The 19,548-nt window shown below is 43.0% G+C and overlaps 1 protein-coding gene across 5 annotated transcripts in view; it reads right to left on the reverse strand.

Moving 5' to 3' along the window:
• Positions 1-19,548, reverse strand: part of Eip74EF (Ecdysone-induced protein 74EF) — a 60,654-nt gene that overhangs the window by 8,602 nt on the left and 32,504 nt on the right. The window contains exon 1 of one of the 5 annotated variants that reach the window (NM_001014590.2): positions 7,520-9,047. The exons of 3 other annotated variants lie outside the window; for them this stretch is intronic. In NM_001014590.2, coding sequence (NP_001014590.1) covers positions 7,520-8,558 — 1,039 coding nt within the window. In that variant the 5' untranslated portion in view covers positions 8,559-9,047. Of the gene's footprint in view, positions 1-7,519; positions 9,354-19,548 lie in introns of those variants that run through there. One more of the 5 variants, NM_168741.2, reaches the window with a different exon arrangement.

A 19,548-nucleotide genomic window follows, 5' to 3' on the forward strand; every position in this document is an offset into this window, starting at 1 on the left:
ATATGTAAGAAATTCAAAAGCCGCAGCACAAAAATAAAAAACCAAAGTCGTGACGGAAATCGCGCGGCAACAAAACAGCTGTGCGGTTGCATTGGTTAACCACCCACCGCCTCGCCCCCCTCGGCCATCGACAATTGGCCTGCTGGTGCAACAGCAGCAGCTTTTTAACGGAAATTATAAATATTATTTTCGCCAAGTTTTCGTTGCGAGAATTTCCCTCTATTTACTTGGTGCTTTAATCGCTTGTCGAAGTGAAAATGTCGGAAATGCCCGTCACTTGCCTCGATTTTTTTCGCTTGTCTACGTTTTTCTTTTAGTTTTTCCGTGGGGAAGTGCTCACGTGTTGTTTTTTACTGCGGCCAACGCGGCGTATGCGTAATTTGTTGCAGGTGGCCGCCGACAAGTTAAAGTTCTAAATGGTAAACGACTGACATGGAAATGTCTAAATCAATTTACAGCAGAATGAAAACATTCATGTGCATATAGTTTACTTTTGATTTTTTACAAATTAAGGTAAAAGTTTAATATATAATGGTTAAATGAAATAGTTGTTGGGCAACTTCAAAGCTGGAAGTCGTATTTAAACCGTGCTTTTAGCACATATTCCGCGTGTCAACAGCTTGTATTTTGATCGTAAACTGCAACTTGTAAGCAACATGTGTATTGACTCTAGAAAATTCCTGAGAATTCAAAAGTAGATTATTGTATTTATTCCCGTTGAAATAGTTTATTGCGCAAACGAAACGTGTGCGATTACTTCCTGTGCGGCATATTAGGCGTATGGGTAATATACGAGCGTTCAAATTAAGTATACGCCTAGGTGAACAACGGAAGGAAGGCGAAGAATTTAGATTTCCTGGAAGAAGTTCATCGGTCTTCCCCCGTTTATTCCGCCGAGCTTTCACTGTACCGCATTTGTGGCGCCACCATGGAAAAGAAAACAACGCTATAGAAGCCGACAATCAGACCGCCAGAGGTTCAGCGTTAATGGTGCATAAACAAACACAAACACGGCAGAAAGAAAGACAAATAGCCAGTGGTAATAGAGTCTACAAAACATTGCAATGCTGCGCCAAATGTGCGCTGACCTCTAAAAATGCGGTCTAATAAAACCAGCAGAAACTAACCAACCGACAAAACACACAGAAATACAAGAGAAAAAAATTAAATATATTACGAGAAAACAAAGCAAAATTGGCAAACAACATAAAAAAATAATAATAATAAAAAACAACACACACACAGAGAGACATGTCAAAGAAATTAACGGTAAAGTCATGTGCATGTGAGCTGGTGGGTTTTTGCTATTTTTCTTTGTTGAATTCGAATTTGGACTTGAACCGAACTGGCTCGTTGATATGTGCGCGGCATTTTGGGACAGTTACATCACAATTCCGGCGGATAGCGCAGCATTTGCCGCAATAGTAGGTCAATGTAGGTACGAGCCATCGCTGCCTGCTTGTTACCTCTAAATGATTAGTTCGCCTTATAGAGCCGATATGCTTTTTGTTTTTTATACTCAGTTTGGCTGGGTTTGTTTTCGGCTGTGCGGTGGATAAGGCGTCATCCGTGGTGCTTGAGTTTTGTTTACAATTTTTCATAGCATTTCCGAAAGCCGTAGAAGCTGCCCGCCTGTCTGTCCGACCCACAACAGCAATAACAATTGCACACCAGCACCATCAGCAGCAGCAGCAGCAGCAACAACAATTTGTAATTGTTTATGGCATTTTGGTTATTGGCCTATTTTTGATGTGCCCAACAACCGACATTTGTGAGCTTGTGAGTTGTGGGCGGTTTTGTAAGAAACGGAAAGTGATTTCTGTGTGGGCCCAGCTGAAGGGGGATTTACCTATTGAGCTCAGCCTTTATCACCTATCCAGTATTTTCATCTGACATTAATCAGTGGAAAGTAGGCAAATGAAACTGTATACTTGGGAGTTGTTGGCTGAAATTATTGCTTTGGTTTTGGCCGATCGAATTACGGGGGAAACGAGCTGAAGGCATATTATGGCCAAATGAAAGTTCACTTTTTAACTATTTTCGATAAATATCTATCTTTAACTTTCTGTGTTCAGTTAAGGCGTTAAAGATTTCTAGATACCGAAATCAATTTGCAAATCTTCCTAGTACATTTAATCATGCATTTTTATGTTGTTTACATTAAATGTGCGCCCTTCCTTTAATAATCAATCATAAAACTAGCCTTGCCCCAATTGTTAGCCCGCAAAAAACATATTCAAATTCTATTTAGCAAAACAAAAAACCATTAAAAAATACCAGTGACGGATGCCAGGCGAATTCCCCGAATAGCTGAAGCCAAAAACGACAGCCACTAGAAATTGCTTTGTATCGATAATTTCACTTGTGCGGCGCAATAATGCGCCAAACCGGAATCAAAATGTTCCCCAACTGGGATATATGTATTTATTTCTTTATTTATTTTCAATAATAATAATAATACAATTTATGGCAGTGCAAAAAGCGAAAAAAGCAAACAGAATTATGGGTGTGGAAGAAAGCAAAATTCAAGTTAATTCGAATGCAGCAGCGACAGACGAAAGTAAAATGCACAAAGAGTCGAAAGCAAAATCAACAGGAACGGGCGACAACAACGCAAAAGTTCTATATTTAAATATTATAATTTATGTGTTTGTTTGGCAATTGTAGTATTTGTTGTTGGTGTGAATGTCTCTTCCCCAATTTTTTATGTGTACGTACTACAAATATATTTTTTTTGGGTTCCGTCTGCCTCGCTTTTGCACGATCCCCATTATTCCCAGTCCCATTCCCGTTCCCGTTCCCATTCCCATTCCCATTCCCCTTTTTTCTCTTCCTCTCTCTCTCTTTCTTGGCGGCTCTCTGCTGCTCTCTAAATTCCTGTTCTGCCGCCTTATTTTGGCTTTTATGCCGCTGCCAACTTCGCTGCTTTCACGACTGCCTGTGTATTGGTGGCCAGAATAAAAGCCAGTTGTTGTTCTCTCGCTTCTTCGGTGCGCGCGTATGTGTGTGTGTGCGCTTTTTGGAAATTCAGTCTCAAGTTCAAGGTCTCGCGGATAACGCACACCAGCAAAGACACACTGCTCACACGGACACGGGATTCTCATTGTTTACGCACACAGGCGCAGGCAGCGAGACATATGCATATCAGGCAATTTCTCATTGTCGTACGAAAATGTGTGTTTATTAGGGCTACATATGCAGTTAATACAAGTCCACACACAAACGCACATTATTCGTATTTATATAGACAACAGAAATTCTTCTTCAATATTTCCGCATTAAGAAATGATACGCGACTCGGTTGCGATCTGTGTGATTTTCTGTTTTTCTGTTTTTGCTGCGCTCGTTTGTTTTTTGCATTTTTTATGACCGCTATTTCTCTATACTCGAAAATTTCTCGTATCGCACAAAAGGAAATATAATGTAATTCTATATATACTTTCCGATGATTTGTTTTTATTTCGGCTGAATCTTTCGTTTTAATTTGTCATTAAGTACTTTTACTTGTTTTATGGTGTGGTATAATATGCATATAGATTGACGCATTTGCCCCTCGACAAGATGGTTTTATATGCCTTTCTAATTTGTTGCGATTGCCTAAATGAGATTTTGTAATGCGTTTTATTTTATGCACTGGGTTATGTTTTAAGAGATACGTTAATGATATGTCGCATTCTGAGCAGGCAATTACTCTTTTAATTTTATAAACAAATGTGTCGGTTTGAAACATTTTTTAATTTGCATAATTTAGTATCAACGATTTCGTTTAATATTTGTATTTTATAAAGTATATCTAATTTATGAAAAATGGCTCCTGCTTGGCTATATTATATTTTTGACTTCAAGTTTTTTTTTTCTCGTTTACCAGTCGAATATTGTCTAAATTCTCGTAGCTTCTGTTTATATTAACACTTTCTATGCGTGAAAAAATAAACATTTTTGGTCACGCGCCAACCTTTCTGGGGGGTTACAAGTGCTAATTGGTAGTGAATACTATAATTCTGCTCCGATATTGTCAAGATAATTGTTTTGTGTTTAAATTGCTAATCAGGAAGTTTACAACTATAATTTTATAAAAGAAAAAGCGCTGTCATGATTAAACCTCAAAATGTAATTTATTCGAAAAGAGTGGCATGTATATCAATAGACTTTTAAATTTAAGTATAAGTTTCCTCATTGTAAAAGCAAAATATATTTAAATGCGGAATGGTGTGGGCTTTCGTTGCATTTTGCAGCTGGTTTACCAAGAATCCGAGACCGCAGCCCCAAAAACGGAAATTTCGGCTAGCGCAGCAAGTTCTAGGTAGCCGCATTACGTATACGACTCGTTGTCGCGAATTTCCCAGCAACAAGTCTTGGGCCTTGACCCGACCTATTGGACTCGGCTGTGGCTATCAAGTGACCATATGGCCACACCACATCAGCTGCACTGCGAACGGGAGATATTTGCTGAATTCGGATTTTCTGCATTTGCTAATCCGATTTTGTAATTGAGTTACGTTGCCCGACTAGTGACATAATCCCTGCGACTAGGAATCGGGGACTCGGCGTCTCTCCTTGGCTACCGATAAGGAGATAAGTTGCGAGTGAGCAGAACCTCCATTGGCCAATTATGCGGAGAGCAAAAGCGATTACAAAATCTAAACCGGAGAAAGATACTTGTGTAAGTATCGCATAGGCCTACTTCATATATGGGGCATTGGCTTACATAATTCTAATGCGAAAAAATCGCCACCGCCGTATTTGGGTTAAAAGGCAGAAAAAAGAGAAAAAATGGAAAATCATTTGCTAATTTCTTGCCACGAAACGAGAAATTTAAGTTTTTCCGCGCACGCTCTGTGTGTGTGTGTGTGTGTGTGTGCGATGGCATGTAAGTGTGTGCGTGCGCGCAGTTGTTGCCAATCTATTCCCAACCTACCTCAAAATGTTTTGCGTTAGGCCTGAAAAAAAAGCAACAGAGCGCTGAGTTGGGTGGCGGGCGGTGGGCGGCATTCGGAGGGGGCGCTCTTTTTCACTATTTCCCACAGCGCACTTACACAAGCACGCGAACACACACACACACACACAGAGACGCCGAGTGAGCAAACACAGACGCTCCAAGCTGGTTTGTCATGTAAAGAAACGCCGCGGAAAAGGGGCAGTGGCAGCGGTAAAGAGAGGACACCGCTCTCCGCCGCATGTCGCAATTGAAAGTTGCCTCCGCTGCCTCAATGTGTGGGTGGTTCAATATTGCTGCCGTCGAAAGGTTGAAGGTAAGACCAGAAACCAAAACAAAGCCCCACAAAATGAAGTCATGAGGAAAGCACACAAACAGCCACAAAAAAAGAAAAAAAAAAAAGCAGAAAAAGGTTAAAACCCATATAAATAAAAGATGAAAATGCTCGTCGTGTCGCAAGCGGAAAATATATATCATCTAGGAATTTGTGTGCGAAAAATAAATAATAAAACTCCGAAACGAAGGAAAAGGAAGCCGAGAGATTTACTGACTGACGGGAATGTTTCGACAGAAGTTGCAAGTTTTTGGAGCGAGGCGGTCAAGTGGGGTTCCAGTTGAAGATTTTGCGTACTACCAATCATTTTAAGCCGAGCAATTCGTGGGAAATCGAGTTAAATATCTTTGTATCCATATTAAAGGGTTAGTTCCAATGTGTTCTAAGAAAAGCTGAACTTTCCATTATAACATCATGTAATTACCTAAATTTGTATATTCCATTATTAATACTTTTCATTTCTTTATAAATATTTATAAATTTATGCTGTTGAAAGTTTTAACTAGATACTTATTAAACGACACCTGCTCACAAAAAATATATCTTTTTTTTATGGCTTCCCATCTGGCTGGGAAAAGTAGTTGCCCCTTTCAATTTTACCTTAATCAAATATTATTTTAGATAATATTTGCATTGGATGTACTGCTAATAACATGTAAATTTGCTTAACCATCTTAATTGATTAGAACTCGAATTGTTTTATACATATACTAAGAACATTTACTACTACATTTAATGTGTATATTACATATTCTCCACTTGATTAGGATTGGGAATTCTACTTTCGTTTTTTGCCATGTGCAAGAAGAACATTAGTTTTACTTGCACATTTTTCCCCAATCCCCATTCCCACACTGCATAAATCTGTTGGCGACGACCACTTTGGCCAGATGTGAGATGCGAGAGAGAAGCATTTCCGCCAGCCACTTGGCCAAGAACTGCAATTGGCAGGCAGCGTTTTGTGGCGGTTTAGTGTGTATCCAAAGCCCAGGGCTCCAGTCAAGCCAAAGCCAGAGCCAAAATCAAAGCGAAAACCCAAACTAAAGTGGGGTAAACTTTGGCAAAAGTGAAGGCAGCAACAGCAGCAGCAGCCCGGGAGTCGTTTTGCTGACGACGACGCCCCGTGTAAAAGTCAAATAGAGGAAACAAGTTGTTGGCTAGGGTTACCAGATATATGTATATATATGCGCACATATATAGGTGGGTATGTAACAAGTGCAAGACACACACAAACACAGGGATACAGATACTGCTAGAGATAGAGATACAGAAGACCAAGTCGGAGACTCCAGCTCATTTAGCAGTTGCCAGTCGCGAGTTGGCGAGTTGCTGTGGCAGTTTTAGAGCAAGTGACTGGGAAACTATTCCACACCACTACACTGCCGTCGAAAAGCAAAAGCAGACACACAGATACGCGTTACAAAGCAGCGAATGCAGCGAGCGGAGAGCCAGATACGGATACCCATGCCATACCCATACACACACACACAGGCCGAATCAGAAACCCAGCCAGCTGAGCGCAATAGTTTATAGACGGGCCGCTCTCTTTTCGGCTCTCCGTGTGGCGTTTGCCGCCTCAAGTAATCAATAAAATTGTTGAGGTGGGTTAGGAAACTGTTACGAAGCCGTTGACGTAGACTCGCTGCTTCTACCGCCGCTGCCTTTGTCGCTTCTACCGCTTCTGAACGCAGCGCCGGCGGCGGAAATTGCGCTATTTTAAATAATGTTTATTTCGCCTCTGGCTGCCCAACTCTTTTTCCGTGCATTGTTGTTCGTTATAAACATTTCTGGCTCTTGCCAAATTGACATTTCACAATTTTGGCCAGTGAAAGATGGGGGAGTTTCAGTCGAGGCTGATTCATTGCCACTCAAAGGCCCGTTTGTATAAAAACAAAATGAATAGTCACCAGCAATCGATACAGAATTTAAATTGAAAAACCATCTAAAGGGATTTCTTCTACTCAAAGGAGCTGTTCAAAAATAATTTAATATGAATTAAATTTTTAAATAGAACGGTTACGAGGAATATGTTACACATACTCTAAAATAATATGCTTATATCTCCAATATTTTATAACATCGAAATGCCTAAGGAGCATATCAAAGATGATTGTTATTTTTTCAATCATAAAGTTATCCTTTTGTGAGTATTTCAAAAATTCCAACGAAAGGCTTTAGAAAAGTAACACAATTGATAAATGATCTATTTCCTCTATCAAAACAATTTAGTTTAAATGCTTGCCACTTACAATATCGCTTCATCAAGCTCTTCTTGTAGGCCGCCGATCTCTCCGCCTTGCGTTCCGGCTTGAGTCGCATCCTCGCCCGTTCGCACTGCGCGGAGTCGTCGGATTCCGTGCCGGAGTAGGTGCGTCCCCGTCGGCGACTGACCGCCGAGGCGGCAGCGGCAGCTGATGCGGCTGCACTGGTGGCTCCACCCAGGGACAGATCCAGTGGCGAGTCGTAGCCGTTTTGGTACTGCTCCAGTAGCTCCTCGTCCTCGGCGTCTGCCTCCACGTCCGCATCCGCGTCATCGACATCCTCCAGCGTCTCCTCGTCCTCGATGTCGCTCATGGGCTGCTGGTGCTGCTGCGGCTGCAGAGTGGGTGCTGCGGTAATCACTGAGCTGCGCTGCAGCTGCTGCTTTCGCTCCCAGAGGATCTTGGACACATCGTCCAGGGTGCTGCGCGTCTTGTCTGGCGAGGAGGGAGAGTGGTGGTGTTGCTGCTGCCTTAGGTGATTATAGAGCACTTTGAACTCGCGACAGTCGGAGGCTACGGATTCAGACTCCTCTTCATCCTCTTGAACGGGCGGCGATTTGTTGGAAATCTCTTCTAGTGACTCGGGGACTTTGGTGGACGCAACTGGACTTGGACTTTGCCGCGCCATCACTGACTCGGTATCAACTATGGCACCTGGTTCCTCCACATTAACTGGATCCTTCACCTCTTGCCTCGTCTTTTCCAGCATGTCTTGGTCCTTCATAGTAGGATCCTCCTGAGTCTTAGCCTGCTGCCCATCCTCCTGCAACTCAGCTCCTGCTGGCGGCGAGGCTTCTGCGGGTGCGGCGGCTGCCGGCGGTGGAGATGTGGGCGTCACGGGCGAGGCCACCGGCGTGGGCGTGGCCGAGGACAGCGAGGAGCTGGATGAGGATGAAGACAGCGACAGCGAGGACGAGGAACTCGAACTGGAACTAGAGCTGGAGCTGGACACATTGACAAGCGATGCCGCCGCCTGGCTGGCGAAGTTGTGCGCCGAGGCGGCCACCAAATGTTGCACCATAATCATTTTGCACGACGCGGCGTATGCGTGATGTCTGCGTTAATGGGTTTGGCAATATTGCGTATACGCAACGTTCTACACACTAGACATGATTATTATGTCTGTTTTTTTGGGGGCTTCAAATTTTCTTATTAAAGAAATTGCACTAAGTTTTTGCACTCGGTTCGTTGCTTGTTTGTTTGTTTGCTTGTTGGTTTATTGTTACTTCTTTACGCTTGAGGTATTTGTTTGATTTCGAAAATTGATCAGGTTTTGAACTTTTTTGCACTAATTGTGGACGTTTTATATGCTAACTTTCTGGCTTAAACTTAAACACATTTTGCTACATTAGCTATTACATTTTGTTTTCCCGCGGGTCAAACATTTGCTTGTTGCTTGCTTCTGTTTCTCTGGTATTCTGTGTGTGTTTTGGCTGTTGAGTTTTTCTCTGTTTTGGGCCGCTAATTCGTCGCTCGCCGCGGCACGTCATTTATCTCTTACGGTATCAGCAAAACTAAAATCTAAAGTCAGCACAAAAACCGCTGCGAGTGTTTGTTACGCGCAAACACCGAACAACAAACGTCGGCTTCGACGTCAGCGCCAGCAGAGACGCCGACTGCGATGCTGCGGCTGCAAAAGCGCGCGCGCGCCCCACTCACCGATGCCCCAATACCAGTGCACCAGTTCCACCGCTCACGCACACACACTTACACGGACGCACGCACCGCGGGAGAAACACACACTTGCACAGGTGCAAAAGAGCCAAATCGCCGGACTGAATGGGGCTCGCTCGCTCGACTCGCTTACGCCGACTGAACGACTGAATCGACGGCACGACGTTGCTGCCGCTGCCGCTGGTGTTGCGAAAAACGTTGCGAGAGAGCGCAAAAATGGCAAACAAACGTAATCGCGGGGCAAAGACAGGGGGAGAGCGAGAGAGCACGCGAATGTTTGGAGCTCTCTCTGCTGCGTCTTCCTCTTCACCCCCACCACCTCGTTGTTGCACCGGTATGTGTGTGTGTGTGTGTGCATGTTTGGGGGATTTGTGTGCCACATGCGCATTTGCATGCAATTCTCGAGGGGATTTCGTGGGGTTCTGCGGGGTGGGGATGGAGGAGGGACATCCACAGTAGCAAGTCCCTCAAGAATGTTGTCAAGTTAGGATTACTTTCAGCTGCACAGGGAAAAATGCATTCCCGTTTGTGAGACTTAATCGAATGTATTTGAAACATTTTATGTTTTTAGTATATGACAAAAAGAAGTTGTCACTAACTGATTTTGCAGGCATTGAAATCTCAAAGTTTTACAATGCAATCCGAACTATCCGAAGTCTCTGGAAACTCTTTCAAGTCAACGCACTAAAAAGGGGTTATCAGCAACCCAAGATTACCTTTCTACATCCATCCGTAACACTATATAGTGATATAGGCATTATTTAAAAAAATTCGCAATGTAAAGTTATTGAATAATTAAGAATAAAAAATAAAATGTTAAACAATGATATCTAAATATTTGCATGGCAGAAATATGTTTAATTGTGAATGGAAAAAACCTCTTTATTAATGTTTTAAAACCTATTTTAAGAAATACGATCATCTTAATATGAATTAACGGAATTACCACATTTTCCCCGATGCCCCAACAAAGGCTGATTATTTCCCCTTAAAGATCATTACACATCATCGGGAGCGATTAAAACTAAAAGTAACACAACAATCACAACATTCAGCGACCCAGACCCAGTGCTCTCCACTCTCAGGGCTCAACTGCCCCCCCCCCCCCTCCGCCTTTCTTCAGCTCTCCTTTATCGCGTCCTCTCTGCTTCTCCGCGATTCTCTGGAGAAGGCTATCGGTGGCTCGCCAAATGGGTCAGGCCCCGTCAAAAGGGCTAAGCGATCATCTGGTCTGTGTTTTTGCACAGCGAAGAGGAACTGAAACGGGGGATGAGCGAAAGGGGACGAAGGACAAGAGGGAGCAGATTGGGTGGCTGCAGAGCATGAGGAAGGGGAAGAGGTGCAGGAGAGCGGACGTCGCTGCTGCAATCGACACGATTATGACTCAATGCAAGTGTATGTAAGCACTTTTCTCTGTCTTTGTGAGAGTGCCAGCAGCACTCTCTCTCACTCACTCGCTCTCACTCTCTTCTAGCTGTCTGTCAGTGGAGCAAATTTTCACTTTCCGTTTGCTTAGTGTTGTTGGGGGCCTTTCCATTTACTTTGCCGATTGCAATTCAAGTGTGCGAGTGGGAAGGAAGCTCCGCTTGCCGCTTTTCTCTCCCTCTCTCTCTCTCTTCTTCCCTCCGTTGGCATATAATGTATGTTGCAAATAAAGGAAGCAGAGCAAGTAGACGGCGAAGAAGAAGAAGAAGACGGAGGAGCGGCAGAAGGAAGAGTTTTGTTTTTAGAAACAGCGAGGGCGTAGACGCAAGGGGTGTGGGTTGGCGGATTTTAGGGGGCATGGGGCAGGGGGCGGAAAAGGAGGCAGCAGGCAGAAGAAGGAGAAGCTAAATGAGGCGACGTCGACACAGACATACTTTTGCAATAGCTCTTTGTCTGTGTGCGCCCGTCTAAGTGCAAAAGTGTGTGTGTGAAATGAGTCCAATGTACCCACAACTAGGGGTGCACTCACAGAAAACAGGTATGAGATTAGAATTCTAATATGACCTCGTAATATATTGATATTTTATTCATTTTATTTTATTTCCTTGCATAAGTCATTGTGAAAGTTCTTTTGAATCTATCACATATACACATCAAATATTTGATATTTCTAGCACAAAACAAAAAACAATTTGACCAAGGAGATTTCGTGAAGAATATATTAAATTATTATGATGGGAATTTTAATTGTTTTAAATGTTTTCAAAAAATTTTTTTATTCTCCGTATCATATTCTCTCCGTGTAAGATTTAGTAACAAAGGAAAGGGTTTGCGACTAGTAGAATGGATCTGGGGGAAATGTTTGGGGCTTGACTGCCGCCGACGGCTCCTTTTGCCAGAAGAAACAGCAAAGCGAGGGGACTGAGACTGAGACAGACAGACAGCCAGTCGTAAAAGAATTTGTTGAAGAGGAAGCGCATTAGGTGGCTCTGCTCCTCCTGCTGGAAGCTTCCACCTCTGCTGCTCCGTGGCCACAGCTCCTTGACTCCTTCGGCATCGGAATAGGCGGGCTTGGTTTGGGTGCTGACTGTGTAGTCGATTCATGTTTCAACAGAAGTCATTGAACAGCTAACGACAAATGCTGCACACTGGTTGATTCGAATGGAAACTAATCAACGCGTTGGAAATAAGCAATAGATGGCATTAAAGATAAGTATCGGTATGCGCTCTAATCTTCTAAGGCAGTTAAGACAGTTAAGTGTGCTGGAGTAATAAGCCAGAGATAAATTTATCGTGTGAAGTAATTAACCTTGCGTGATAAAGGAGTGAGGGCATTAAATGAATTAAAACCAAAACCATATAAAATAAAATGTTAAAATACATTAGGATTACTTTTAGCGCACAACAGTTAATTTTTAATGAAATTTAACATATTTATTACCAACTAAGTAAAATATGATCTAGATTCCTAGCATTTCGACGAGGGAAGAAAATGATCCTGGCGCCACTGTGCTAAGCTGGACGACAACACAAGCGCCACCTACCGCCAGACAGGCGGACAATGGGCAAGGAGGATGTCGGAAATGTATAAGCAGGGCAACAGTTTGGGGTTTCGGTTCGGGTATAGCTTTCAGCACAGCCCCACCAACACACACACATACTGGACAAAACCAACTGTATATTGTATATGGTATATGGTATGGAGCGCAGCGTCATCCAGAAATTTCGGCAACAGAGCAGAGAAAAGCAGCGCAGCAGCGTCGGCGAGACGGGATATTCGGCGTTCGCTGTAAACAGCAGTGAATGACCTCATATCATCTAATACACGCGCCGAGCACTCAAACCCACCGAATTTTGTCGCACTGGCTGAGTGACAAACCGAACCGAACGACCCAGCGACTAACTGACAAACCGACTTGACTGACTAACCTGCAGACTGGAGCTAAAAGCTGGAACAGAAACAGAATCACAATCGCAATCGCCGCGCCTCCCCATCCCGCTCCGCATCGCCAGATTACGATGGCAACGTCGGGGCGACAAAACCTGCTGCTCCTCCTCGCTTTCGCACCAAAGAAGTCTAAGTACACAAGGCGAAATGTCATCCAACAGTTGCAATCAATTTTAAGCTGATCTTGAGTAATCAACCAGCTATCTCTGACTTATCCATATGTATTCGCTGAGTTTAAAGGAACTACTATATTTGACTATATATATATATTTAAAATCTACTTAACATGATTTGCTAAGTTACATTTCTTGTGGTTGCATCTAAGATCACAGTCAATTTGTATTAATTATTTATTAATGAGTTCATAAATCCTTTAAATTGCTTTCTAATTCTGTATTTAATTTTTGAGTTTTGGCTCAGTGGAGAAATAGAAGCAGAGCAGACTTTGTAATTGTTACGGCTTCGCTTGGGGGAAGTGGGGGCATCTCTTTGTTCATAGCTCGTAATCTTGCCGAAAAATTGTCCACGTAGTTTCTTTGTCTCTCCAGAAAAATGGGATGTGATTGCGGGGCAGAGGGATCCTTGTGGGTTAAACGAGCGACGTTTATAATGTCGTCGAATTGATGATTGCGACTTTGATGCTTGACGAGATTAGGAAGATGCTGCAGTCTGATGGATACCCGATATCAACTGCAAACTCGTGACCTGTTGTCGAATGGAACTTTAACGCTCGATTTGATGGGAAACTTACATTGTCAAAGAGCGTTTTCTGATAAATTGGAGAGGAATCTATAGATGGGCCACATTAACTGATGACTCAGATACAAGCATGCATTCTGTTTTATAAATTGCAGCTCTATTGAGTCTTAACTGAACTTTAAAATTGAAACGAATTGCATATTCGGTTGCCGTTCAAAGTTTTCCACAAATCTTCAGGAAGTTTCCACTGCCCTCAAGAGAAAGAGTGACCTTTGGTGCAGAAAATTAAAGCAACAACCCAGAAACATCTCAATTCAGCGGTTTTTCATTATCACTCCGCCGTGGCCTTCAGCCAGTTTCAATTGTTTCCCCATTTTCAGCCATCAGCCATCAGCCATCAAATTTGCGAAAATAAAACCACAATAGGTGCAGCATGCTCTTGACCATCAGCAGAAGCAAAAAGAATTATGCACCGAGACCGCAGAAGCCAAAAAGTAGCCGCAAGTGTATAACGCTTCATCTTTAATGGCGGCAGCCACGGGGCGTATGAGTAATTCGCTTGTTTAATTTGCATGTAAAGCGGCCATTACAAGTGTCAACTGTTTCGGGCCGACAGCAGCAGTAGACCAAAACCTTGACCGCGACTTAGGCGTGCGAGTTCTTAACTTGTTATTGAAATGACGTACAAGAAGCAGACACATGGAATGAAACACAGCAAAAAGATCAGAGTGCAGTGCAGACTTTTCATCATGATTAAGAATTATGATGATGACAAGTTTTTGGCGCTGATGCTGGCAAGTTTCTGCCAGCCAATGTCAATGATAAGAAAACCACTGTTTTTCGCTGGCTGTCTGTCACTGCCAATAACGAGGCAAGAGATTGTTGTTCGGCGGGGGCCATCCAAAATCCCATCCCATGCCATCCTAGGCAATGACATCTACATCCAAGATGGAGTCAACTTTTATGCGTTTTAATTAAACGAAATCGAAAGCGCCAGACAGACAGAAAGACCAGACCGACCAGACGGACTGGACGGACCCGACCGAAAGGAAATTGCTGATTGTGCTGCATGCAACGAACGTTATTCCGCTGTTCGCCATCGCAGTAACTGTTTTACTGCTCATTTGACCAGCAAACCCAGCTACAATTGCACTTGACAACGAAAATGGCACAACAACATCGACAGCGGCATCAGCAGCAGCATGAAAAACTCCAAGTGGTAGCTGGAAAAACTCGTCGTTGTCGTCAGCCGCAAAACAATGGCATTCATCCTACATTTTGGCCCGAAAACAAGTTGCTCATACGCCCCATTGGCATTGTTTTGCTTTTCCTTTCTGTGAGCCACCCCCTCAAGTCCCGCCATTTCAGCTTCAGCTGCTGCACTTGCACTTTCTTTTTGCATTATGGTCTGGGGAAAAACTTTCGATTTTCTCGCTTATAAAAATAGTGAAAAAAAAGCACGAAAATATTTCGCTTGGCAAGAAAAAGAAAATGAAAGCGAAAATGCGAAATGGAAACGCGCAAGAAAAAAGCAGGCCAATCGATTGGGCAAGGAGGGAAGCTGAAGCTGCAGCTAAAGCTGAAGACCTGAAATGTGTTAGTTGGCGACTTCCAATTGCAGTCTGTCTTGGCCTGGGACCTGCCGTCAATTGCGCTAAATGGCAGCGACAAGAGCAACAGCACCAACAGCAACAGCAACACCAACACCAGCAACATGCAACATCTATGCTTAGCGCAGTTGGCCATTTGATTTGATGTGGCAAGCATAATGGGCTCCAACTGAGTGCCACATGCAGGTCCATGTAGACAGGCCCTCGGGGCAGCGTCATGAAAACTAATGGAACAGCTGAAGCTCGGACGTAATGGGGATACGGATGGAAGTATCTGTAGATCGGGTTCTTTAGGAAGCAGCTCGAGGGGATAAATAGTTACCAGTTTGGGTTATATTGTCCTTAACTTTATTGGAGTAATCAAAAACCAGACAGTTTCTTTGATGTGGAAAACTAATTAAATTCAATAAAATCGGAATTTAAGATATAAAATTAAAGGAATGCATTACTATTCTCAAACCAAAATCAGTTAGCAACTACTAATTCACGTCAAAACATGTAGATAGCTTTGAAATTATTTAATTATTTAAAAAAATTTCTATAAAAAGTATTTTCCAATAACGGACTATTAAATAAATGTGGCTTATCTCTAATCAAGTTCCCCTGAGTCCCCCCAAAACTCGATTAGCCGATCAAATCATAATCACCGTCAACTGCAGCGAACTTGGCCCACTGAATGTTGCCGTTGAGCCCGTCAATTAGCGGCAGCAACAAGCAGCGGTAAAAAAAAAAAAACAGCGACAACCGCAGATGTGAGAGAAAGGAAAACCCATGATTTGGCTTTGGCCACCAGGTTGGATGACCAAGCCGCAAATGCAGTGGCCAGCGATCGCGAATCTCGAGCTGCATTTGTATGCAGCGCCACTCGAGCATTCGACCATTCAGCCATTTGGCCATTCATAATGAAAGTGAATTTCGTATGGTTTTTCCTCGGTGGCTCTCCTCTGTGTGAAGCCAAGCATCGATCTGCTGGCCAATTTCTAATGCTGTACGATGCACGGCATGGCTCGGTGTCTTTTGGCCAAGAGCAAGGCAAAACCAGTTGGCAGTGTTGGCCGGGTAAAAGTGTCTTAGTAGGACGCTTTTGGCATCGTCATCGCTCGGATCCGATGGATACGATGGATCGTCTTGGATTGTCTTGGATCGGATCGGATCGGATCGGGTAACACTGACTGACTAACTGAGTAACAGACTTCTTGGTCATGCAACGAGCGTATGCAGAAAAATCAAAGGAAAAGCGAAAAGAAAACGCAGCTGGCCACATGTGGAATGGCCAACAGTTTCACATTCGCCGCTTTTCTTCTCTTCTCTTCTCCTCTGCTCTTTTCTTTTCATTTATTTTGTTTACATTATATTTGATTTTTTTTGGCACAATCATTTGCCTGCAATGTCCACGTCCGTGGCGGAAAGTATTTATTTTAATTAACAAAACGCGTTGGAGTGCCGAGAGTTGGTTGCTCGACTTTCAATTGATTTCCGAAAGTTATCAATTTGAATTTTTACTTTCGCCCATTTGACAGTTGATTTGAAATGTCAACTCAGTGCAATGGTTCGCCAGAAATGTGATTTTCAATAAATTCTTTAATGAATACAGAAGATCAATTTGTTTTGGTATAGCTTTTGTTGAGAAGGGGACTTTATTTGACTACTTATTTTCATTGTTTTGCTTAGTACCGAAAGCATTTGAAAGAATACTAATTTGTACAGTTTGGAGTAAAGCCCTTTTGTACGAATATTAGATCTTCCAATGAGCTTTTTTATTTATGATAACAAACTTAATATGACAACTTTTTTATTTTAAAAGGGTCACATTACATGCCAAAAGCATTCTTCTTATGCATTCTCGATTTTCTCCATTGTATATCCGCAACCTTGTCCAAAAGTCTAACAATTGACCCCGTATCAACCCGGCCCACTACAATTATATCCTTCCCAGTGCGAACCCCCCGTAGATGGTCGGCTTCTAATGAATATTGAAATTCAATGGAAACACTTTTCTCGAAGTCTCCCGTCTCCGTCGCTCCGGATTCGTTGTCTCGCTCAGTGTCAGTCGCCAAACAGACAAAAGTTGATTAAACTGCACAATAACAAACGGCAGCAACAACTACAACGGCCGTTTTCAAGTTCAACCTATTGTGAGTCCGCCAGATACAAACGTAAATTCAAAAGAGCATTTCGACTGGAAAATTCCCAAAAAAAAAAAATGTATAAACACAAAATAAAGCAAGAAAAACAAAATAATTCATACTTATAATCGAAAGCAGCCAACCAAGCGGGATTTGCAGCAAAAAGTTACATTTGCACAGCCGAACAAGTGCAACATAAATCCCAAGCGAAATTCTCACACATTATTAAGCGTTGATTACCATCGAAAAGTGGAAAATACGACGAGCTTGTTTATAAAAACTATTAACTAAAAGTGCAAACTCAAAGCCTCTTCTGTTTTGTATCTTACACATAAATGTTGTTTTTGCGTTTGCCTTTGCCATTGCATTTGCCTGTGTTTTTTGTGCGTTTTCATTTTCATTTGGCTTTTCGGTTTTTGTTGTTTGTTTACGTGTTTTATTGAAAACGATTTTCAATGCCATTATAATGCACTTTGTCTGAGTGTGTGTGTGTTTGTGTGTCCGTGTGTTGTAAACGCAAGCAAAGCAAACGTCCGTCTAACTGTACGGCCGTCAACCGCAGCCATTGGGGCAGCGGCGTTAGAGGCAAGGCGGTACGGGGCTTTTGCTAGCGCTGGTGATGGTAGTGTGGAGTGGGAAGGGGGAGGGGGAGGGGCAGCGGCAGGGGTTGGGGCGTACATGACGACGTCGACGGAAGCAGCGCTGCGAACGGCCACGGCGACGACAGCGTCGACTGCCACTGCTCATCCGCCAGACGATTTGCTAGTGACTACTACTAGAATTTGCACGAGGGTCGCAGGGAAATGGAAATGTATCTTATCAGTTGCATTTACTACGGAATATTACGTTCCAGAGATTAGTAAATTCTAATTATTATTTTATATTATAAATATGCGGTTATCTCTTTGTATGTAAATTCAATTTTAAACAACTTCCTAACAATACAAGGACCTTTTGTAATATATTCCCTTGTTTATTTTTGGTTTTTTTGAAGCACATTACTCCTTTTGAAATGCTGTTCCAAAATCAAAATATTTTTCCATTTTTTTTGCTTAAATCTTACTAGCTTAAAGTTAGGTATCCATATGTACCTTCATTTGTAAGGTTAAATGTTACCACACCTATATTATACTATATTATATTAGTTTAACTATGTTAGGCCACATTAGAGTATGTACAAATAAGTTAAGAACAAATAAATGTTGGGTTAGGTTATGGCTAAGAAAATTACTTAAAAAGCCATTGAGGTAGGTCAGATCAAGAAAAGTGCACAAAATAGTGCAACTGCAATCAAGAATTGAGGTAGGTTGCAATCAAAACATGTGATATATTGTGCATCAAAATGTTGTAGTTTCCAAAAGGTCAACGTATCATTATCCATTTTCCGAATAACGTTTTTTTTTTATGAGTTTAAAAGTTATTTTTATATGTTTAGTGTTATTTTCCACCTCTTACTTTTTAGTATGCAGCTAATTAAAACCTTTTCAATCGACTTAGGATGTTTCTGGATGTGCCACCATCCACTTTGCTTGCCCCACCCAGCAGCTACCGCTAATCGGGTCTTATTAATATGTTGCCAAAGGAAAGTTTTCACCGACATGGATGGCCGGCAAATTGATCGTGCAATAATTACTGCATAGCAGCCAGTTCAGTTGCAACTGGTAACTTGCTGTTGCAGCAAGCTGCTGTCGATGTGGATGCTGCAGATGCTGATGATGAAGTTGTTGCTGCAAATGGAAAGCAACGAGAGGGAAAGTGTTGCCGCTGCCAGTTGGCAGTTTTCATTTTCCATGGCATGCCGCTAATAATACCAATCATAATGGCGCATAATAGACACACTGACATTGAAACGCGGCGCACTGTATGTGTGGGAGTGAAGGGGGGAGGGGTGGTGGTAGGGGAGCGGAGCGGAGCGGCAGACAGACGGACAGAGTCTGCTGCCAACACGGTAGCCCCAGTGAGATCGATTGGCATCGTCGATCATAGCCAGCAGCAAATAGCAAATAGCAAACAGAAAATAACAAATAGCAAGCAACAAAAGCAGCGCAGCGGCAGCGTCAAATTTTGCAATTGCAATAGCAACTGCAACGCCGACGACTGCAACGACATTCAACCGATAGAAGTCAAAGTTCTGAGAGAAGGCGACAGATAACACGTCACTTGACTCGAATGGGGACATGGACAACATGCGTGCCTCCCCCCAGCCCGTTCGCCCCCTTCCGTTCCGTTCGCCAGCAGTAGGAACAACAACAACAACTGCATCGCCAGCAATTGCAACTAAAACAGCAACTACAACTACCACGACTGCGAAAACGACGACGAGTCCGGCACTCGCCGCTGCCACTCGAGAATCGCAATGAATTGTCGTTAGCTTCGCCATTACCCCACGGGCAGTTCACTGGGTTCTCCTGGCCCTCATGGCCCCCTTGTACCCCCCTGACCACCCCGCCATTACCCCCAATCAGGGCCATTCGCATAGATCTCAGGCACACTTCAAAAAATATCACAGCAATTAGATCGCATATTTAGAGTGCA

This window comes from Drosophila melanogaster, chromosome 3L, assembly GCF_000001215.4.
Source record: "Drosophila melanogaster chromosome 3L".
NCBI lineage: Eukaryota > Metazoa > Arthropoda > Insecta > Diptera > Drosophilidae > Drosophila > Drosophila melanogaster.